General features: G+C 35.8%; 1 protein-coding gene and 2 non-coding genes across 3 annotated transcripts in view; 1 reads left to right on the forward strand and 2 right to left on the reverse strand.

Moving 5' to 3' along the window:
* Positions 1-2,799: 2,799 nt before the first annotated feature.
* The window catches only part of LOC112742546 (uncharacterized), a 43,470-nt gene continuing 22,487 nt past the window's right edge, over positions 2,800-23,782 (reverse strand). The window contains exons 2-8 of the mRNA XM_072215771.1: positions 9,697-9,764; positions 6,435-6,665; positions 5,797-6,038; positions 5,492-5,704; positions 5,101-5,193; positions 3,896-4,245; positions 2,800-3,055 (exon numbers count right to left, since the gene is read on the reverse strand). Coding sequence (XP_072071872.1) covers positions 3,976-4,245; positions 5,101-5,193; positions 5,492-5,704; positions 5,797-6,038; positions 6,435-6,665; positions 9,697-9,764 — 1,117 coding nt within the window. The 3' untranslated portion in view covers positions 2,800-3,055; positions 3,896-3,975. The remainder of the gene's footprint in view (positions 3,056-3,895; positions 4,246-5,100; positions 5,194-5,491; positions 5,705-5,796; positions 6,039-6,434; positions 6,666-9,696; positions 9,765-23,782) is intronic.
* LOC112745413 (small nucleolar RNA R71) lies at positions 11,443-11,550 on the reverse strand. Its single transcript, XR_003173343.1, has one exon. It is a non-coding gene; the product is annotated as a small nucleolar RNA R71 (small nucleolar RNA).
* On the forward strand, positions 18,290-18,396 carry LOC112745527 (small nucleolar RNA R71). The gene has a single exon (XR_003173451.1). It is a non-coding gene; the product is annotated as a small nucleolar RNA R71 (small nucleolar RNA).

Here is a 23,782-nt window from a genome sequence, read left to right on the forward strand (position 1 = left end):
AAGCTTGGTTGGCCATTGGCCATGTCTAGTGTTTTGGACCGGAGCTTTCATTGAAAGCTTGGCTGGCTAGTGAGCCATGTCTAATTCCTGGACTGAAGCTTTAGACTAACACTGCAAGATTCCTAGAATTCATATTAAAAATTTTGGAATCCTTATTTTCCTTTTTCAATTAATTTTCGAAAAATATAAAATAAAAATCCAAAAAAAAATTAGAAAATCATAAAAATCAAAAAATATTTTTTCTGTTTCTTGTTTAAGTCTTGAGTCATATCATAAGTTTGGTGTCACTTGCATATGCATCTTGCATTTTTCGAAAATATCATGCATTCATAGTGTTCTTCATGATCTTCAAGTTGTTCTTGGTAAGTCTTCTTGTTTGATCTTGATGATTTTTTTTGTTTTGTGTCTTTTCATGTTTATCATATGCATTCTTGAATTCTTAGTGTATGTCTAAGCATTAAAGAATTCTAAGTTTGGTGTCTTGCATGTTTTCTTTGCATTAAAAATTTTTCAAAATTGTGTCTATGATGTTCATCTTGACATTCATAGTGTTCTTGGTGTTCATCTTGACATTCATAGCATTCTTGCATGCATTCATTGTTTTGATCTAAAAATCTCATGCATTGCATCATTTTCATGTTTTTCATAAAAATTTCAAAAATAAAAAAAAATATCTTTCTCTTTTTCTCATCATCAAATTCGAAAATTTGAATTGACTTTTTCAAAATTTTTAAAATCTAGTTGTTTCTTATGAGTCAAATCAAATTTTCAATTTGAAAATCTTATCTTTTTTAAAATCTTTTTCAAAAATCATACCTTTTTCATTATTTTCGAAAAATTCAAAAATCTTTTTCAAAATATTTTTCAAAAATCTTTTTCTTATCTTTATCAAAATTTTCGAAAATAATATTAACAATTAATGTTTTGATTCAAAAATTTGAAGTTTGTTACTTGCTTGTTAAGAAAGATTCAAACTTTAAGTTCTAGAATCATATCTTGTGATTTCTTATCAATCAAGTCATTAATTGAGATTTTAAAAATCAAATCTTTTTCAAAACTAATTTCTAAAATATCTTCTTATCTTACCTTTTTCAAAAAGTTGGTTTCAAAATATCTTTTCTAACCTCCTAACTTCTTATCTTTTCAAAATTTGTTTCAACTAACTAACTAACTTTTTGTTTGTTTCTTAACTTTTTCAAAACTACCTAACTAACTCTCTCTCTCTCTAATTTTCGAAAATATCTTCCCTCTTTTTCAAAAATTTCTTTTTAATTAACTAATTATTCTTATTTTTATTTTTGATTTTAAAAATTTTCGAAAAATACTAACATTTTTCAAAAACCATTTTCGAAAATCACTAACTCTTTTTCAAAAAATATTTTTCAAAAATTCTCCCTCTCCCATCTTATTCTATTTATTTATTCATTTACTAACATCTCATCTCACATCTCAACCCTCCTCACAGTTGTGTTTCTTCCATTACATTACATTCTTTGTCTCCCCCTCTTCTTCTACTCACACAGGGATCCCTATACTGTGGTATAAAGGATCTCTATTATTATTATTATTTTTCTGTGCCCTCTTCTTTGTCATATGAGTAGGAGCAAGGATAAGAACATTCTTGTGGAAGCAGATCCAGAACCTGAAAGGACTCTGAAAAGGAAACTAAGAGAAGCTAAAATACAACAATCCAGAGATAACCTTTTAGAAATTTTCGAACAGGAAGAGGAGATGGCAGCCGAAAATAATAATAATGTAAGGAAGATGCTTGGTGACTTTACTGCACCTAATTCCAATTTACATGGAAGAAGCATCTCCATTCCTGCCATTGGAGCAAACAACTTTGAGCTGAAACCTCAATTAGTTTCTCTGATGCAGCAGAACTGCAAGTTTCATGGACTTCCATCTGAAGATCCTTTTCAGTTCTTAACTGAATTCTTGTAGATATGTGATACTGTTAAGACTAATGGAGTAGATCCTGAAGTCTACAGGCTCATGCTTTTCCCTTTTGCTGTAAGAGACAGAGCTAGATTATGGTTGGATTCTCAACCCAAAGACAGCCTGAACTCTTGGGATAAGCTGGTCACGGCTTTCTTAGCCCACTACAAAAGAAAAGGGTTAAAATGGCGGTTTCTTAAGGTAATTACGGCGGTTACAACCGCCATTATTATCGAAAATGGCGCCCCCAAAAAACGCCGGAATTCTGGGCGCCATTCTGGTTATTACGGCGGTTTTCAGAAAACCGCCGTAATAACCAGTGCATAATACGGCGGTTTTTTGGCGGTTAAAACGGCGGTTTTAACCGCCATTTTAACCAAATAAAACGGCGGTTTTGTTGTTGTTTAAAACGGCGGTTTGTAACCGCCGTTTTTACCTGGGTTTAATGGCAGCATCTCGTTTAAAATGGCGTTTATAACCGCCGTTTTTACCTGGGTTTAATAGCATCCTTTTCGTTTAAAATGGCGTTTATAGCTGCCGTTTTTACCTGTATTTAATGGCATCCTTCTCATTTAAAAATGGCGTTTATAACCGCCATTTTTACTTGGGTTTAATGGCATCCTTTTCGTTTAAAATGGCGTTTATAACTGCCGTTTTTACCTGTATTTAATGGCATCATTTTCGTTAAAAATGGCATTTTTTAACTGCCATTTTTACCAGGATATAATTGCACCATTTTTGTTTAAAATGACGTTTTTAGCCGTCGTTTTTACCTAATTGCAATTTTATACTTTTTAAAATGAAATTGAAACTATGTATTTAAAGTGACATTTTTAGAACTCAAACTTAAAAATCTCATAATAACCAAAAAGCATAACCTTAAATCAAACATCATAACAAGATTTTTAATTCATACACAGTCTCCAAAAATAAAAAATCATAATCCTAAAACAAAGTATCAAAGATAACATTTTTCAATAATTTGTCTTAACATATATCTATAATACTTAATACATAAAATCTTTATCATATAAGATCATGCTTCTTTGTTGCTCGCTCCAGAAGACCTACTTCCTAACTCTCTTGGTGATGGAATCTCACTCTCTTGATCCAATCCCTACAACAAAAATATAATTATGAGCACAATAAAAAAAGATATAAAACTGAATCTGAAACTATTAATATAAAATTATTCAATCAAAAAAGAAAAGATCAAAGATCACATAAAAGTGAATCTGAAACTATTAATATAAAACTGAATCTGAAACTATTAACATATAATCCAACAAGGTCATATGAATGCAACTTCTGCAAGAAAGGCTTCTCTAATGCACAAGCACTTGGAGGTCACATGAACCTTCATAGGAAGGACAAATCAAAGATCAAAGAGCAGCAACAATTTTCTTCTTCTTCAAATCAAACTACTCATCATCAACAATTTTTATTAGAGGGGAATCTTGGTAGTAACAATGATAATAATAATAAAGAGCTTTTGAATGTGCCTCATCAACCAGTTATGGACGATGAAACCAATAATAATAATGTTGTGATGATGAGGCAGTTACCACTCTTTTCAGAATCATCATCATCACCTCCTCCTCATCATCATCTTCACCAGCAAGAGGATCAAATTTCTGGTCAACAAGGTCCCTCATCATCTTCAGAATTAGACCTTGAACTAAGATTAGGGCTTGAGCCTCCACAAGGATCTAATTCATCATCAGCTAGCTACTACTTCAATCTAATTTTGGTTATTATAATATTAACTTAGCTTCTTTAAAATGTTTCTTAGCTTTCTTGCTTGCACCTTTTCATAGGAATCAATTGTTGGTAGGCTTTTAATTAACAAAGTTAAAGCTAGCTTCCAAAGTCAAATTTTAAAATTGACCCAGATTCCCTTAAGAGTCCAAATATTACACATAGAATAAGGTATTAAAAACATAAATTGTATTTGTACCTGTGAAATTTGTTGAGTAGGGAACATTCTAGCCAATTTCACTGGAATTTTACCTCCTTCCTTAGAAGCAATATAGGAGACTAGTGCTTGCAATTGTGCCTTACGGTATCCAACTCTTCTTGCACATTTGGACCACAAGTAGATGATGTGCTAGCATCATTTGAAGAACCTAAATTCATCTGACTAATTCTTGTAGTGTTGTTCTTGAAAGCAACTGTTGGAACAGCTCCCATGCCTAAACCTCGAACACGACCAGGGTGCTCTTTCCCAAGAACTACTCCAAGAGCATCAAGAGGAGAATTAACGGTTGATTCCACCGCTTGTTGACTACTATATGCTTCAATCTTCTCCTACATATATAAAAAGAAAGGGAAAGAATCAAACATAATATTATCTTATAAAAAAGAAAGAAAAAGAAATACAAACAAGTTACTTATTGCACTTTAGTCTTACCGTTATTTCTTTAGTCTTTTCATTAACATAACTTCCATCTATTTTCTTGTGAGTGATATCCCACATTTGAACCCTACTAACTTATTTTCCTGTCTCTTCCGTCTAAAATTCAAGAAAAGTAGAAAGACTCAATCAAGAAATATATCATCCAAGAAAAGATATGCATAAAATTAAGTAACTAATAGCAACAATATGTTCTATTTGAGAAGCAGAAAAGGAAGCTAAGAAAAAAGGGTTGCAATTTGGTTTGATTGATGTAAGTGAAGCTATGGCAATGAGGCCTGATGGACATTCTGGTATATATGGCCATTTATATTACAACAATGTTAAGGTTACTGATTGTGCTCACTGGTGTTTACCGGGTCCTGTTGATACATGGAACCAGTTTTTTCTCTATATGATGAAGGAGATAAGCACTCCAATTTAACTTCAAAAAGTGTATTCTACATATATCTACAATCCCTTTCTCAAGAATGAATCCCTTTCTACATATATCTCAGTGAAGGTTTTAAGCCATTAAGTTAACCCAAGTGGCAAGCAAGATTAAATGTTTATTGTTACTTTCTTTTTCTAAATGCTGCCAGCTTCTATTGTTTTGGTTGCACTGTCAAGGTTGAACGAAAATGTGCATGAGTGAATGCAGAATGCCTACTAGATACTACCTAACTAACAAATAATTATTCAACACCGAAAAAATAGAAGCACAAATACATCAACAAATATATATATAATTATTTTATGTTTTTAATTACCAATTCAGCCCTTCTTCTTGCAATTGATTTAACACCTGAAGTATGAGGAATTATTTGTTTTTGCCGAATTTCTTGATTCCTTTTACAAAGATTCTGCAAGATTAATTTGGACACAATTAAATAGAGTTAAACATGCATTCACAACATTCCATATAATACTTAATTTCCTATCAGCCAACTTAAACCATTGAATAAGTTCAGCTTCAAAATAATTAACTCCTCCTGATTTCAAAACCATATAATACTCAAATTCCAGAACTCGTAAACAAAATTTCTAATTTGAGACTTATAATAGTAAGTTAATAACCACACATGGTTACTCCTCCTGATTTCAAAAATTATTTAAGGCTTTTTAGTGGGACAACATTTAACTAGGATTGTAAGTACTTACCTGAGTTTCAGGCTTCAAATGATATTCTACGAATAAAGCCCATTGATCAAGAGCAATATCTTCTGGTGTATTATTTATGATCTCGGTTTTACTCAACCTCGGATCATAAAACTCATTCCAAAGCTTTATCGTATGTTCCCTCCATTTTTTGCCAAGCGATTGGAGCAGAAATCGTTTGGCCAAGCTATCACACACTTTGAAGCAAAATCGAGCCTTTAATATGGAACAAAGAATATATATTAACTAATAAATATAACTAAATAATGACAAAGAAATAAGCTTTAGAGTTTAAGTAATCTTCTTACTTGGAAAAAAATATTCCATTGATTTTCAAAAAAGCTCTCTGGAATGTCTGACCACTTATCAAAACTGATTGGAAATGCTACACAATCAGTAGCCAATTGTCCACAAACTCCTGCAAGGAGTCTGGCTGCTTCTCCTATTGCTGCATGTTGTCTATCAAAATTGACAACTATGCGCAAACCTTCTGGCAAATTATGTACATCCTTCACTAATAAATGAAGGCGTGTACTATTTTCATATTCATCTAAAATAGATAAATAAATATAAATAAATAAGTAATTGAGCAACTAAAGAATAAAACATATGATGATAGATATATATTATAAAAGATTGATTCTTGTGTAGGTATAATGTAACAGCTACATATATAATACTATATATTATACATCAGAATTCCAAATCAAGGTTAAAATAGGCTAATATTAGTAATTACAATCATGAATTAAATACTATATGATTCATTCTTTTAGCTAGCTAGCCTTGGCTATGATACGTATATAGTACTACTATCACACAATAATTGTTCCTTGTTTTCTCTTCCAAGATAATTCGTTCCCCATATTAACCTACTAAGAAAGAGGAGTGAAAGAAATGGTGTGATAGGTGGCTGGAGAATATTACAGTTGAGAATATTACATACCTATGGCATCAACAGTCCAGTAATGCCTAGATTCACGCCCACGTTTACGTTTAGGTTCGGATGGATGCTCAGATATAGTTGGAGCAACTGATGATGGCTCAGAAGAATTTGAAGCTGCCGACTTGTCTCGGGAGGAACTTGCAACTGCTGTCGACTTATCTCGGGAGGAATTTGTAGCTGTCGACTTCAAAGTAAAGTAGCTAGCAGCAAGAGTTGAAGAAGATCTAAAAGCTGTTTCAAATAATCAGCATGCATGTGGTCAACTAGAATGACATTATTTTCAACTCAAAATAATAAGAATTGTATAAACTCAAAACAGTGTGCAGCCTACAATAAAAATGGAAAAACTACTTGCAGGTCTGACATCTATGAAGTAAATAAGAAATTTTATTGGTCTCTCATGTAACTAAACTAGATTATTACTCAAATAATATAAATTTCTTACATGTGATGATGTATATTTTACATCAGCACACACATATGTTGACTTTGATATTGTAATCAATTTCCAAATGTCTTCTATATCTTTTATATGTTAGTAACATTTTAATAATTTAAGTTGGTATAATCAGCTAATCAAAATTTAAATATAATTATACTTTGGTGGATTTATTTTAATGGAAATTTTCTTCCTTGGAAATGCTCCCTTATGGAAGATTCGGTTGCTGGGACATAGTTTTCGGATTAGAGCATGATAGTTTAAAATTATTAAATAAAATAGAATAAGTCATGAAGCATAACCCTATAATACCAATCTTAGTTTCCTTCCACAACTCTTTATTTTCTAGTAGTAGCCTGAAATGATAATTAAACTTAATATTTTGTCAATTCAAAAAATGCTTATGTACTTCATATATATATGGTTACTATCTATATAACATCAGAAATCTGCATAAATAATTATATTTTCACATACAAGCAACTATGGAATATGTGATTCTTCACAAGCAAATAAACTTTTTTTTAAGACTATAGAAGAAGGACATATATATATATATATATATATATATATATATATATATATAGAGAGAGAGAGAGAGAGAGAGAGAGAGAGAGAGAGAGAGAGAGAGAGAGAGAGAGAGAGAGAGAGAGAGGCTTGTGTAACCTTTTGATAGCTTTAGCTTTTGTTTTTCATAAACATATTTTGAATTTCTTTGATTGTCATTAAATTATAAAAAAGATATATTTTTTTAATGTGTATGATAAATTTTTAAAAATAAAAAATATTATTGTCTAGAAATTATAATTTATATTTTTAAAATATTTTTTATTTAAAAAATATTTTTATATTATTATATTTAAACATAATTGATAAATAAAAAAATATTTTTATATAAAATATTCAAATATCAAATTACTTTAATTTTACTATTGTTAAAAACAATTTCTTAAAAACTCACCAGAGTAAATCTGTTATAAAAAGGATTTCTATTAATTCAGTATCATTTAAGCTGGTTTAGTAATTTATTAGTGTAATGTACAACTAGGATTTATGATTTGAAGTTTATTAGTTAAGATATCTTAGGATCAACATTGATTGAGCTATACTTAAGTAACTAATTAGACATAGCCAAGCCTTAGCTTCAAAAGCAAAAATTAAAGAAAGGGGAAAAAGAAAAGAAAAGAAAAAATCCATAGCTAATTAAGTCCTTTTAAAACTGTATATTTTACTTAGATTTTTGTACTTTAAATCATATCCTATTTGGTAAGTAATACTACTTTATGGATTAAGTGTAAACATACCTTATTTTAGAGAAATTCTCTGAAGAAGATGAGCTTCTGGCAGATACATACTAACTACCACCACTGATGTGCCTTATACGAATGTGAATATAGCCTTAACAACAACGTTTTAATTGAATATGCTTGCTTAAAATTTAGGGATTTTTTCTTTTAATATTTTTTTACTAGTCTTGTGTCACTGTTACTTGTGCCTAAAGTAGTTTCTACCATTCTAAATTTCTAATCCAAGATGAAGGGAGTTGAAAGTGCTCTTTCTTAATATTAATTGCTTTTCTAATTCTCACCAGAACCGAAGAAAAACTCAATTAATAAGAGTAAAATAAGATTGGCGAACATAGAAAACATTAGTCCCTAACAAAAATAGGTTATTGTTAGAAATAAGGAATGCCCTGAATACAAGAGTTTTATTGGTTTATGATGCAAAATTTTCTACAAACTTTAATTGTTTAACTGACTTTTTGATTGATAAAGAATGCTAAATTCAACTAACGAACAAAATGGTTGTTTCAATTCTTAATTAATAAAAGAAAGTAACTAGCTATGACTTTGTCTTCTTGATGTTTCTCTGTTTTTTCTTAATGTTTAATGAGGAGTATGCTGACAATTACTTGACAGAAGAGAAAGGCAAGAGGAATTTGCTTCTTCAAAGTTCATTGACTTGTGCAATCTTAAACAACTATTTAATTCTATTAATCTGTTTGACAAGTTTAATCCTTTCATCAATTAATATATTTAAATATAGCTTATTTTTAAAAATCTTAAAGAAATTGGTGATTAGAACCAGCAAGTATAATTTAAGGTACAAATACAAATTATTAAAATACCCTATCTTTGCAATATATGAAATTAAATTAATTTTTATAACACTAGTTTGTGTTTTTCTGAGAAGCCAAGTTATTTGTATTATTTGAATGAGTAGGAAAAAATCTGTCTAAAAAGGAGACAAGGCATGGCAAACAAGATACTAAAGAATTTATAGCAGAGACATGTGATGTTAAAATCATAAGAGAAGGAGAGGAAGTAATTGATCAGAAATATAATCATGTGAATTGCATAGTAAATGGACAATTTACTATGATAGAAATATAATCATAAATAATTACCTTATTGTTTTGTTGCTCTAGACCATGTACTAACAAGGTGTTAACAAGCAATAATTACTGTGGGAATTTATATGGACTAGCGTTACTCGCAACCACCTTCACCAAAGTACTTAATAGAAATAGAATAAATCATATTTGGAACTTGTAAGCATATGCTTAAGCAATATTTTTGGGGAACATGTATTAGTTGACTAGTGAATTGAGCTCATATGACAGAACCATACTTTTGTAGTGAATTTTATTCTTCAATATAAATAGAGAGAGGATATCTAACATCAAATTAATCATTCCTAATATAATCAACCAAGTACACACATATTGAAGCAGAAAACATTATTGTTTTTGCTCAAGAGATTAAAAGAATATGTACTTGTAACAATTCATGTATTGCATATTACAAGTAAGAAATTCCTTACCTGAAATTTTCAAAAGCTTTTGCTGAAAAACAGAGTTGAAGGTCCAAATAGAATCTGGGTGAAGAGGACTTCAGAATCTCAACAAGACGTGCAATGAAATCAGATTCCAGTATAACATTCCTGAAGATCCAAATAGAAAAAAAAATCAATGTCAACAAAAACTTCAGAGAGAATTTATGGCTTCTTGCTCAGATCAATCTAGGAACTCCGTGTAATTAAACTTCAATAACACCATCGAAGTCTGCTTTAGATCCTTATGGTCAACCTGGAGTTTGTTTCTGATATGGCTTGTTCAGTTCTTAACCCAGCTGGAATTTCACTTTTCGCTTTGTCAAACATCTTCAATTCAGATTACCAAATTTGATCAAACGATTTAACCAAGTTACATAAAAACTAACTATATTGTATACAACAAATACAGATTAAGGCATCTACTATGATGAATTTGTATGATACTGACATCATGTCTATAAAGCATATCAAAGGGGTGAAAGGACATCTACTGATCGATGGAGACATCTTCAATTCTTGTATTTTTATTTGATTTGATATAATTTTAACCTTTCTGTCTTCAAAATCTATACAAGATTATGGTTTGGAGAATGAAGAGAACTTAGATTCCTATGGCTACAAATGAAATCCGACACCATTTTATTCCCTAATCCTTTTAAAAAGCAGAATTAATTAACTCTTCTAAACAGCAATCAGCAGGGATTTGAAGGACAGTTCACACACATGGGACCAAAAGAAAAATTGCTAATGTGTCTAAGTGCAAGGGTTCAGTTAATGCAAAAAATATTGAACAGAGCAAGGGCAGCAGAGCTAAACAACTACAGAGATTACTCATTTATAGCTTTGCTTAAAAGAACCAAAAAAGAACAAAGAGGCAAATAGAGAAATTGAGATTGGAGCAGTTTTTTCTGAGATCTAAGATTTGAGATCAGAGATCAGAGAAACACCTTAAAAGAAGTAAGCAATAGAAGATCTGAGTTCAGAGAGAGAGAGAGAGAGGAGGGAGTAAAGTTAAGAAAGAAGACCTGAGATCGTCGTCAATCAACCCCGCACCAACGGTAATCCTGCTTCAAGGAAGACCCAAAAATCCCTAACAGAGCTGTAGAGAAACAAAACCCCCAAAAATCAGCACCAAAAGCAATTTTGAAACCCTAACCCAAACAAAAACAAATAAATCGGTGCCTTCTAGAATCGAAATGCTGAGGTCAGTAGCCACCAGAACCTTGCCTCTCGCCGGAATCTTCGTCTCCACAGCACAAAAGAAAAAACAAAATAAAACAGCATTTCAATTTAACTTGAGAGGGAGAGGTACCTGGAGAGATGGTAACCGGCGGAGAGAGGAGAAGTCCTAGAAGAAAGAACGGCGTTGTTGGAGAGCTTCTTTACACGGAGGAGATGATGAACGTTGTTTGTTCAGAGAGGAGATCGTAACCAGAGCGTTGTTCAGAGAGGAGATTGTAACCAGAGAGGAAAAGCCCTAATAGCTAGAATGAAGAACGGCGTTGAATGAACCAGGATTACAATTTTTTTTCATTTATATGCGTGTGAAAACGGCGGTTCAAACCGCCATAATCACCAGAACCGCCAAAATATATAAAGCCAATTACGGCAGCAGCAACAATTGCCATAATGTCTTGATATTATGGCGGTTCTTTAAAACCGCCTTAATATCAATGCCATTTTAACCCTTTTTTTTTTGTAGTGGCCAAGTACTTTCCTCCTCAAAAGCTGAGCAAGCTTAGAGCTGATGTTCAAACCTTCAGACAGAAAGAAGGTGAATCCCTCTATGAAGCTTGGGAAAGATACAAACAGTTGACCAAAAAGTGTCCTTCTGACATGCTTTCAGAATGGACCATCCTGGATATATTCTATGATGGTTTATCTGAGCTATCAAAGATGTCACTGGACACTTCTGCAGGTGGATCCATTCACCTAAAGAAAACGCCTGCAGAAGCTCAAGAACTCATTGACATGGTTGCTAATAACCAGTTCATGTACACTTCTAAAAGGAATCCTGTGAGTAATGGGACGCCTATGAAGAAGGGAGTTCTTGAAGCTGATACTCTAAATGCCATATTGGCTCAGAATAAAATATTGACTCAGCAAGTCAATATGATCTCTCAAAGTCTGCATGGAATGCAAGCTGCATCCAACAGTACTCAAGAGGCTTCTTATGCAGAAGAAGCTTATGATCCTGAGAACCCTGCAATAGCAGAGGTAAATTACTTAGGTGAACCTTATGGAAACACCTATAACTCATCATGGAGAAATCATCCAAATTTCTCATGGAAGGATCAAAAGCCTCAACAAGGCTTTAATAATGGTGGAAGAAACAGGTTTAGCAATAGCAAGCCTTTTCCATCATCCACTCAGCAACAGACAGAGAACTCTGAACAAAATACTTCTAATTTAGCAAATTTAGTCTCTGATCTATCTAAGGCCACTATGAGTTTCATGAATGAAACAAGGTCTTCCATTAGAAATTTGGAAGCACAAGTGGGCCAGCTGAGTAAGAGGATCACTGAAATCCCTCCTAGTACTCTCCCAAGCAATACAGAAGAGAACCCAAAAGGAGAGTGCAAGGCCATTGACATAAGCACCATGGCCGAACCCAAAGAAGGAGAGGAGGACGTAAATCCCAAGGAGAAAGACCTCCTGGGATGTCCAGTGACCAATAAGGAGCTTCCCTTTGAGGAACCAAAGGACTCTGAGGCTCATCTAGAGACCATAGAGATTCTATTGAACCTCCTTATGCCCTTCATGAGCTCTGATGAGTATTCCTCTTCTGAAGAGAATGAGGATGTTACTGAAGCACAAACTGCCAAGTTTCTTGGTGCAATCATGAAGCTGAATGCCAAATTATTTGGCATTGATGCTTTGGGAATTTGAACCTCCCTTGTTCATCAATGAACTAAGTGATCTGGATCAACTGACATTGCCTCAGAAGAGACAGGATCCTGGAAAGTTCATAATACCTTGTACTATAGGCACCATGATCTTTAAGGCTCTGTGTGACCTTGGTCCAGGGATAAACCTCATGCCCCTCTCTGTAATAGAGAAACTGGGAATCTATGGGGTGCAAGCTGCTAGAATCTCATTAGAGATGGCAGACAATTCAAGAAAACAGGCATATGGACAAGTAGAGGACGTATTAGTAAAGGTTGAAGGCCTTTACATCCCTGCTGATTTCATAGTCTTGGATACTGGAAAGGAAGAGGATGAATCCATCATCCTAGGAAGACCTTTCCTGGCCACAGCAAGAGCTGTGATTGATGTTGACAGAGGTGAAATAGTCCTTCAATGGAATGAGGACTCCCTTGTGTTTAAAACTCAAGGATCTCCCTCTGCAACCATGGAGAGGAAGCATGAAAAGCTTCTCTCAAAGCAGAGTCAACCCAAGCCCCCATAGTCAAACTCTAAGTTTGGTGTTGGGAGGCCACAACCAAACTCTAAGTTTGGTGTTGAACTTCCATATCCAAACTCTAAGTTTGGTGTTGGAGAGTTTCAACAATACTCTGAACATCTGTGAGGCTCCATGAGAGCCCACTGTCAAGCTATTGACATTAAAGAAGCGCTTATTGGGAGGCAACCCAATGTTTATTTATCTAACTTTATTATTATTGTTTTTCATGTTTTCTTAGGTTCATGATCATGTGGAGTCACAAAATAAATATAAAAATTAAAAACAGAGTCAAAAACAGCAGAAGAAAAACCACACCCTGGAGGAGCATCTGCCTGGCGTTCAACGCCAGAACAGAGCATGGTTCTGGCGCTGAACGCCCAAAATGGGCAGCATTCTGGCGTTGAACGCCCAGAATAAGCATGGTTCTGGCATTCAACGCCAAAAATGGCTAGTAAATGGGCGTTGAACGCCCAAAATGGGCACTAACCTGGCGCTGAACGCCCAGAGTTGTGTGCAAGGGCATTTTACATGCCTAATGTGGTGCAAGGGTGTAAATCTTTGAACACCTCAGGATCTGTGGACCCCACAGGATCATCTCAGGATCTGTGGACCCCACAGGATCCCCACCTACCTCCACTCACTTCTTCTCACCACTCTCTTTCACACAACCCCATAAACACTCTTCCCCAAAAACCCTTCACCAATCACCTCAATCTCTCTTCCCCATCACCTCTTCACCACTCACATCCATCCACTCTTCCCCATAAACCTACCTCATAAACTCTACCTACCTTCAAAATTCAAAACCAATTTCCCACCCAAACCCACCCATATGGCCGAAATACTTCCCACTCTCCCTCTCTTCCATTTCTTCTTCTTCTTCATCTATTCTTTCTTTTATTGCTCGAGGGCGAGCAAAATTCTAAGTTTGGTGTGGTAAAAGCATAAGCTTTTTGTTTTTCCATTACCATTGATGGCACCTAAGACCGGAGAATCCTCTAGAAAGGGGAAAGGGAAGACAAAAGCTTCCACATCCGAGTCATGGGAGATGGAAAGGTTCATCTCCAAAGCCCATTAAGACCACTTCTATGATGTTGTGGCCAAGAAGAAGGTGATCCCTGAGGTCCCTTTCAAACTCAAAAGAAATGAGTATCCGGAGATCCGACATGAAATTCAAAGAAGAGGTTGGAAAGTTCTAACAAATCCCATCCAACAAGTCGGCATCCTAATGGTTCAAGAGTTCTATGCTAATGCATGGATCACCAAGAACCATGATCAAAGTAAGAATCTGGATCCAAAGAACTATGTTACAATGGTTCGGGGGAAATACTTAGATTTTAGTCCGGAGAATGTGAGGTTGGCGTTTAACTTGCCCATGATGCAAGGAGATGAACGCCCCTACACTAGAAGGGTCAACTTTAATCAAAGGTTGGACCAAGTCCTTATGGACATATGCGTGGAAGGAGCTCAATGGAAGATTGACTCCAAAGGCAAGCCGGTTCAACTAAGGAGAGTGGACCTCAAGCCTGTAGCTAGAGGATGGTTGGAGTTCATTCAATGCTCAATCATTCCCACTAGCAACCGGTCTGAAGTTACTATAGACCGGGCCATCATGATCCATAGCATCATGACTGGAGAAGAGGTGGAAGTTCATGAGATTATACCTCAAGAACTCTACAAGGTGGCTGACAAGTCCTCCACTATGGCAAGGTTAGCCTTTCCTCACCTCATCTGCCACCTATGCAATTCGGCTGGGATTAACATAGAGGGAGATATCCTCATTAAAGAGGACAAGCCCATCACTAAGAAGAAGATGGAGCAAGCAAGAGAGCCCATTCATGGAGCTCAAGAGGCGTATGAAGCTCATCACCATGAGATCCTGGAGATGCCTCAAATGCACTTTTCTCCATAAAACTATTGGGAGCAAATCAACACCTCCCTAGGAGAATTGAGTTCCAATATGGGACAACTAAGGGTGGAACATCAAGAGCACTCCATCATGCTTCATGAAATAAGAGAAGATCAAAGAGCAATGAGGGAGGAGCAACAAAGACAAGGAAGAGACATAGAAGAGCTCAAGGACATCATTGGTTCCTCAAGAAGGAAACGCCACCATCACTAAGGTGGATTCATTCCTTGTTCTTATTTCTTCTGTTTTTCGTTTTCTATGTTGTGTGCTTATCTATGTTTGTGTCTTTATTACATGATCATTAGTAAGTAGTAACTATGTCTTAAAGTTATGATTGTCCTATGAATCCATCACCTCTCTTAAATGAAAAATGTTTTAATTCAAAAGAACAAGAAGTACATGAGTTTTGAATTTATCCTTGAACTTAGTTTAATTATATTGATGTGGTGACAATGCTTCTTGTTTTCTGAATGTATGCTTGAACAGTGCATATGTCTTTTGAAGTTGTTGTTTAAGAATGTTAAATATGTTGGCTCTTGAAAGAATGATGACTAGGAGACATGTTATTTGATAATCTGAAAAATCATAAAAATGATTCTTGAAGCAAGAAAAAGCAGCAAAGAACAAAGCTTGCAGAAAAAAAAAATAGGCGAAAAAAATAATAGAAAGAAAAGCAAGCAGAAAAAGCCAAAAGCTCTTAAAACCAAGAGGCAAGAGCAAAAAGCCAATAACCCTTAAAACCAAAAGGCAAGGGCAATAAAAAGGATCCCAAGGCTTTGAGCATCAGTGGATAGGAGGGCCTAAAAGGAATAAAATCCTGGTCTAAGCGGCTAAACCAAGCTGTCCCTAACCATGTGCTTGTGGCGTGTAGGTGTCAAGTGAAAACTTGAGACTGAGCGGTTAAAGTCAAGGTCCAAAGCAAAAAAAGAGTGTGCTTAAGAACCCTGGACACCTCTAATTGGGAACTTTAGCAAAGCTGAGTCATAATCTGAAAAGGTTCACCCAATTATGTGTCTGTGGCATTTATGTATCCGGTGGTAATACTGGAAAACAAAGTGCTTAGGGCCACGGCCAAGACTCATAAAGAAGTTGTGTTCAAGAATCATCATACTGAACTAGGAGAATTAATAACACTATCTGAACTCTGAGTTCCTATAGATGCCAATCATTCTAAACCTCAATGGATAAATTGAGATGCCAAAACTATTCAAGAGGCAAAAAGCTATAAGTCCCGCTCATATGATTGCAGCTATGTTTCATTGATAGTTTGGAATTTATAGTATATTCTCTTCTTTTTATCCTATTTGATTTTCAGTTGCTTGGGGACAAGCAACAATTTAAGTTTGGTGTTGTGATGAGCGGATAATTTATACGCTTTTTGGCATTGTTTTTAGTTTATTTTTAGTAGAATCTAGTTACTTTTAGGGATGTTTTCATTAGTTTTTATGTTAAATTCACATTTCTGGACTTTACTATGAGACTGTGTGTTTTTTGTGATTTCAGGTATTTTATGACTGAAATTGAGGGACTTGAGCAGAAATCAGATTCAGAGGTTGAAGAAGGACTGCTGATGCTGTTGGATTCTGACCTCCCTGCACTCAAAGTGGATTTTCTGGAGCTACAGAACTCGAAATGGCGCGCTTCCAATTGCGTTGGAAAGTATACATCCAGGGCTTTCCAGAAATATATAATAGTCCATACTTTGGCCAAGAATAGATGACGCAAACTGGCGTTCAACGCCAGCTCTCTGCCCAAATCTGGCGTCCAGCGCCAGAAAAGGAGCCAAAACCAGAGTTGAACGCCCAAACTGGCACAAAAGCTGGCATTCAACTCCAAGAAGGACCTCTACACGTGCAACACTCAAGCTCAGCCCAAGCACACACCAAGTGGGCCCCGGAAGTGGATTTATGCATCAATTACTTACTCATGTAAACCCTAGTAGCTAGTTTATTATAAATAGGACCTTTTACTAGTCTTTTTGACCATCCTGGATTATATTATTGATCCTGTGATCACATTTTGGGGGCTGGCCATCTCGGCCATGCCTGGACCTTCACTTATGTATTTTCAACGGTAGAGTTTCTACACTCCATAGATTAAGGTGTGGAGCTCTGCTGTTCCTCAAAGATTAATGCAAAGTACTACTGTTTTCTATTCAATTCATCTTGTTTCGCTTCTAAGATACCCATTCGTACTTCAATATGAATGTGATGAACGTGACAATCATCATCATTCCCTATGAACGCGTGCCTGACAACCACTTTCGTTCTACCTTCGACTGAATGAGTATCTCTTAGATCTCTTAATCAGAATCTTCGTGGCGTAAGCTAGAATGATGGCGGCATTCAAGAGAATCCGGAAAGTCTAAAACCTTGTCTGTGGTATTCCGAGTAGGATTCAATGAATGAAAGACTGTGACGAGCTCCAAACTCGCGACTGCAGGGCGTTAGTGACAGACGCAAAAGGATAGTAAATCCTATTCCAGCATGATCGAGAACCGACAGATGAATAGCCGTGCCGTGACAGGGTGCGTTGACCATTTTCACTGAGAGGATAAGATGAAGCCATTGACAAGGGTGATGCCTCCAGACGATTAGCCGTGCTGTGACAGGGCATTGGATCATTTTCCTGAGAGATGACCGAAAGTAGCCATTGACAGTGGTGATGTATCACATAAAGCCAGCCATGGAAAGGAGTAAGACTGATTGGATGAAGATAGCAGGAAAGCAGAGGTTCAGAGGAACGAAAGCATCTCCATTCGCTTATCTGAAATTCTCACCAATGAATTACATAAGTATTTCTATCCCTATTCTATTAATTATTATTCGAAAACACCATTATCAATTTATATCTGCCTAACTGAGATTTGCAAGGTGACCATAGCTTGCTTTATACCAACAATCTCCGTGGGATTCGACCCTTACTCACGTAAGGTATTACTTGGACGACCCAGTGCACTTGCTGGTTAGTTACACGGAGTTGTGAACCATGGTCTTGGCATCATGTTTTTGGCGCCATTTCCAGGGAAAGAAAGAGCAATGAATTTTACATAATTAAAGTGTAATCACGATTCCGCGTACCAAACGGCTTTTGAACGGCCTTGCTTTTGTTTGTGGTTCCTAGTAGATTCAGCTAAATTGCTGATCAATTGCCAAGCCTCATCAGTGGTATTGTACTTCTTCATAGACCCATTGCTAGCACTTTCCAATGTGGTCTTATCTTGGGGCCTCATGCCCTGTGTGATATAGCTAAGTAACACTATCTTGTCAATCCTGTGGTGGGGGCATGCTTCCAGAAGATTATTGAAGCGCTCCCAGTATTCAAAGAGAGTCTCATTGTCATCCTGAACAATTGTGGAAATATCCTTCCTCAGTTTATCAGTAATTTCAGATGGAAAGAATTTCTCCAAAAACTCCTTTCTGAGTGTATCCCAGTTGGATACATTCACTAGAGGTTGAGTGTAGTACCACTCTCTTGCTTTTCCCTCAAGAGAAAACGGGAAAGCTTTCAGCAAAATTGACGTTTCATCAGTACCATCACGCCTGACAGTAGAACAGGCTGCCTGAAAATCTCTCAGGTGCTTGATAGGCTCTTGAGCAGGTAGGCCATGAAACTTGGGCATCAAATTTAGCAGTGCGGTCTTTATTTCAAAATCTGTAGCCACCGCTGGATGATGCGCTTGAAACGGTTGCATTGTAAAATCAGGGGCTCCTTCCTCCTAGATGGTAACTCTCCTAGCTGCCATGTCTTCTGCACGTAAAGCAGTAGAACGGAGGCTAGTTTCTTCCTCAAGTTCACTTTCAGATCCGCCCTCAGAGTGGACTAACCGACACTGTTCTCGCCTTATTCGTGAAATAGTCCTTTCAATTTTAGGATCGAATATTAGCAAGCGCGGATCAGGAAGTGAACGCGTCATTTGACGAAAGAAACATGTAGCTCATAGTAGCAAAATAAGATAAAATGCAAATAAATAAATTCTAATGAATAACTTTAGCACTCTATTGCAACTCCCCGGCAACGGCGCCAAAAATTGATGAGACGAAGAATTTGGTGAATTGAAAATTATTAAAATAGTTACGTTGCAAGTATAGTTCTTAACTCACCGAAAATCTGCCTATCAATTTAGAAATATGTCACAGAGAGTTTAAATTAAAAATTACTGGAAGTTTACGTCCCAGGTCGTCTCCCAACGAGTTGCAGAAAAGTGTGCTATTTTATTAATCAGATGTTCCAAGAAGTTGAGTTAAGTAGGTGGAAAATTAAATTGAGAAAATTCAAATAATATGAATAAAAGCCTTGACTGGGAGTTGATTAGTTGGAATCTCTATTGTTGATGGGATGATTTCAAGATTAATTTATAATTAATGGTTGTTCTGTTTAGTTATCCCTTACTAGGTAAAGGAAAGTCAAATAAGTTGGAATGCTAGATCTGTTCACGAGTTGTAACCCACTTAGTTCAAAGGGATTGGTGTTAGTGATTAGATAACAATCCATCAGTTAACCCAATTACAATTTTTCTTTCAATCCTTCCAACTCAAGAGTTCCTTTCAATCAACTCCCCATCAAGTGAGGGAACTACTCACTCATTGTAAACAATAAACCCATAACACATGAAAGGGAATTAAAAGAAGACATGATTATTGGAATGGAAAATTAATTAAAATAGAAGAAATAATCCTTGTATTAAATAATTATGAAAATATTCAAATGACAAAATTGAACAAAGCAAAGAACATGGAAGAATAAAACCAAGTTAAGAGAACGAACTAGAATGACGAAGTCTTGATGAGGAAATAACTCTTCTCAATGTTCCAATGCTAAGACCAATTGAAAATTAAAATTCTAAAACCTAGAGAGAAAAAAAACCTAGAGGAGGAAAAACTAGATCTAAAACTGTCAACTATGTAGAATGAATGTTGTCTTTTGTTTCTGCATATTCTCTGGCTCTAATCTACTGTTTCGGGCCGAAAACTAGGTCGAAATAAGGTCCAAAATCACCCCCAGTGGATTCTGCAGATTATGTAGATCGCACATATCACGCGATCGCGTCATCCATGTGGATGCGTCATTCGCGCTTTTCCTTGCCACGCGTTCGCGTCGTCCACGCTACCGCGTCGCTTGAGCTTTTCCAATCCGCGCGGCCGCGTGAGCCATGTGGCCGCGTCACTGTGATTTGCTCTCCTTCGCGCGGTCGCGTGAGCCATGCGACCACGTGATAAACCACTATTTCATAGTTTATCTTGTGCTCAATTGAGTGGATTTTATCAACTCTTTACCCACTTATTCATACTATTTGCATGGTTTTATATTTGCCTTCCTAATTATGTGCTTTGATTGAAAACATGCTTCTTTGGACTTATAATTGCTAATATTAATACTCTCTTATTACCATTAGATGCCTTGATATGTGTGTTGAGTGATTTCAGGGATTACAGGGCAAGAATGGTTCAGAGAATGGAAAGAAAGCATGCAAAAGTGGAAGGAATACAAGAAGTTGGAGAAATTGCTAAGCTGTCCAGCCTGACCTCTTCGCACTGAAACGGCTATAACTTTAGCTACAGAGGTCCAAATGACGCGATTCTAGTTGCGTTGGAAAGCTAACGTCCGGGCTTCGATTTTATATATAATATGCTATAGTTTTCCTGACGCTAGGTGACGCGACCACGTGCTCCATGCGGCCTCGTCGCAGTGACGGAAATCAGCGTGTTTGAATTCTTCTCCAGCGATTTCCGGGCTGTTTTCGACCCAGTTCGTGGCCCAGAAAACACAGATTAGAGGCTATAAAGTGGGGGATTGCATCCATTCATAGGAGGCTCTCATAATTCACTTCTCATGATTTAGATTTAGTTTGGAGTGAGGTTCTCTCCTCTCTCTCTTAGGATTTAGGACTTCTCTTAGTTTTAGGAGTAACTCTCAATCCCAGGTTCTTTATTTTTATTTATTTTCCCAATTTAGTTTATGAACTGTTCCAGATTACTTGAATTAATGTTATTTGAGGTATTTCAGTTATTATTGCTCTCTTTTATTCACATGATTATTACTTCCCATCTGAAGGCATTCTTATTCCAGTAGATTTACCTTTCCCCTTTTGATCTTGGTTAAGAAATCAGTAACTCAGGAATTATCTAACTCAACAGCATAATTGATAACTGTTATCTTTGCTAATTGAATTGAGCTTCAATAATCCCAACCTTTTCTTAGGAAATAAATAGGATTCGAAGATCAAACTAATTAGTCCCTTGACTTTCCTTTATTTTAGTAAAGGCTGACCAAGTGGAATTAAGATTCGACTTTCATTGTTATTGATAAGGATAACTAAGTCTGGACTTCCAATTTCTTATACCTTGCCAAGAGATTTTATTATTATTGTTTTATTTTACTTGTCATATAACATATTCCCACCTTACTTCCAAAACCCCCAATTTACAATCTTCATAACCAATAATAAGAACATACTTCCCTGCGATTCCTTGAGAAGACGACCCGAGGTTTAAATACTCAGTTATCAATTTTAAAGGGGTTTGTTACTTGTGACAACCAAAACGTTTGTAAGAAAGGTTGATTGCTTAGTTTAGTAACTATACTTGCAACGAGAGTTTACTATAACCTCTAAACCATCAATCTTCAGTTCTTCAAAATGGCGCCGTTGCTGGGGAATTGCAAACGTGTGCCTTATTATTGGTTATTGTAAATATTTTTTTTATTTTTGCTTGTTTATTTGTTTTTATTTTTGCTTTTCCATAAGTTAAGAGGTTATTTGTTTTTATTTAGTTATTAAAAAAAAATTTTCAAAAATTTGTTCTTAGTGTTCATCTTGATCTTCAAGTTGTTCTTCACGTTCATCTTGACCTTCAAGCTGTTCTTAGTTGTTTTCTTCATTTTGATCTAAAAATTTGAAATTTGGTGTCATTTTATTATTTTTCTCTTTCCTCATTAAATTCAAAAATATTTTTAATTAATTTTTTCGAAAAAAAAAATTTTCAGATTTTTTTTTTAAATTTTTATCTTATCTTATCTTATTTCAAAAATCAAATTTCAAATTCAAATTTAAGAATTTTCAAAATTTAAATTTAAAAATTTTTTTCAAATTTCAAATTTCAAATTTCAAAATTTCAAAAATTTCAAATTTCAAATTTTAATTTTCAAATTCAAAATTTAAATAACCTTTTAATTTAAATTTATTTTTATTTTCATTTTTTTAATTGCTACTATGAACTCTCACCCCTTTGGCTATGAGTCTGGTTACAATTATGTTGCAGGAAGAAGAAATTACAATGAGAACAGGCATCAAGGTTGGAACAATTAAAGATGGGAGGAGCCACAAGGATTTAATCAACCCTCATGGCAACAACCACCTCCAATGGACTATCAACAACCACCATCATATGCCTATGAACCTCCTCAACACAACTTGGGACCACCATACTCACAAGCCCCTTTACACCATTCACCTCCATATGACCCTAACCCACATTCACCATACCAACCACCTTATGAACCAAATGAACCATACATAGATCCACCCCAAACCTCCATGGAGAAAGCACTTGCCAATCTAAACTCTACTATACAAGCTCTCGTCGCCCAAATCAGACCACCAAATACCTTCAACAATCAACCCTCAAGCTCTAGTGCACTTCTTTTTCAACCACATAATGATCTTTTCATCCTATCACCACCCTCCATGGAAGAACACCCACATCCATCAATCCAAAAGCAAGATGATCCCAATTATGCTATTGATATGGAACAGGAAAGAAGGAATCATCTTCGCGAATCCATACTTCATAAAGAGCTAGAGGAGGCCCTACGGGTAAGGGTAGGAGAGACCCTTGAAGATGAAAGAATAGTTGAAAGGAGTTGTCATAGAAAGAAAAACATCGAGGATGAGTACGATTTTATACTTAAACAACTGGATAAAGCAACAATTATTAAAAAGGAAGAAGTGGTTGCAGACTTAAGAGATACTGTACCTCCATTGGAAAGTCCAGTCACGGAGCCTCCTTCCACAGTGTTTGATGTTGATGTTGAGAAGAGAGTACAACCTCCAAGGTAGATCATGGTTGAAGATTTTGTAGAGGTTGATTAAGAGGTAGAAGATGTCAAAGAAGAGCACAAGGGAGTGGAGCTCGAAATTACCTTGCCAAAGTTGTTGGAAACCCCTCCCCCTAAGTTGCCATCATCCTTCACAACATTCAAGTGGGTAAATTTCATATCCCTTAGCTTTCTAATCCCACTTGAATATGGGCTACTAGAGATGGATGGTCAACTTAGAGCACTTTGTGGCATTAAGAGTAAGAGGAAGATGGTCAGTTGTAAGAACTGTCCTGCAAGGTTCATTATGGTTGGAAGCTTTAAGTTTAAACGCAAAGGTTGGTGTAGAGCTCAATTGAATGGGTCTAGGAAGTTGTTTGGACACTTCAGTGAGAATTCTAAAGCTGAATCACCCGGATGGAATCATGATAATCAACTTGAAGACGGGTGCAAAAGCAAGATTTGGAACCCCAGAATTCATTCTGGAAATCAACACTCTTGGGGCCTTGTAACTTGCTTCAACTTACTTGAAGGCTCTCTGCGCCTAGTTTGGGACCCCGGAGGTTACTGGAGATACAAACATTGGTGGAGATTCCTGGATGAATACAAGCATAAGCCACCATAACAGGAAGCTCATCAAATGTCCAACTTAAGGACTCTAACTAAAAGTGCTAGGTGGGAGACAACCCATCATGGTATGATCGTTCATTTTACATTTTTATTTAGTT

This window comes from Arachis hypogaea, chromosome 14 (assembly GCF_003086295.3).
Source record: "Arachis hypogaea cultivar Tifrunner chromosome 14, arahy.Tifrunner.gnm2.J5K5, whole genome shotgun sequence".
In the NCBI taxonomy this organism is placed as follows: Eukaryota; Viridiplantae; Streptophyta; class Magnoliopsida; order Fabales; family Fabaceae; genus Arachis; species Arachis hypogaea.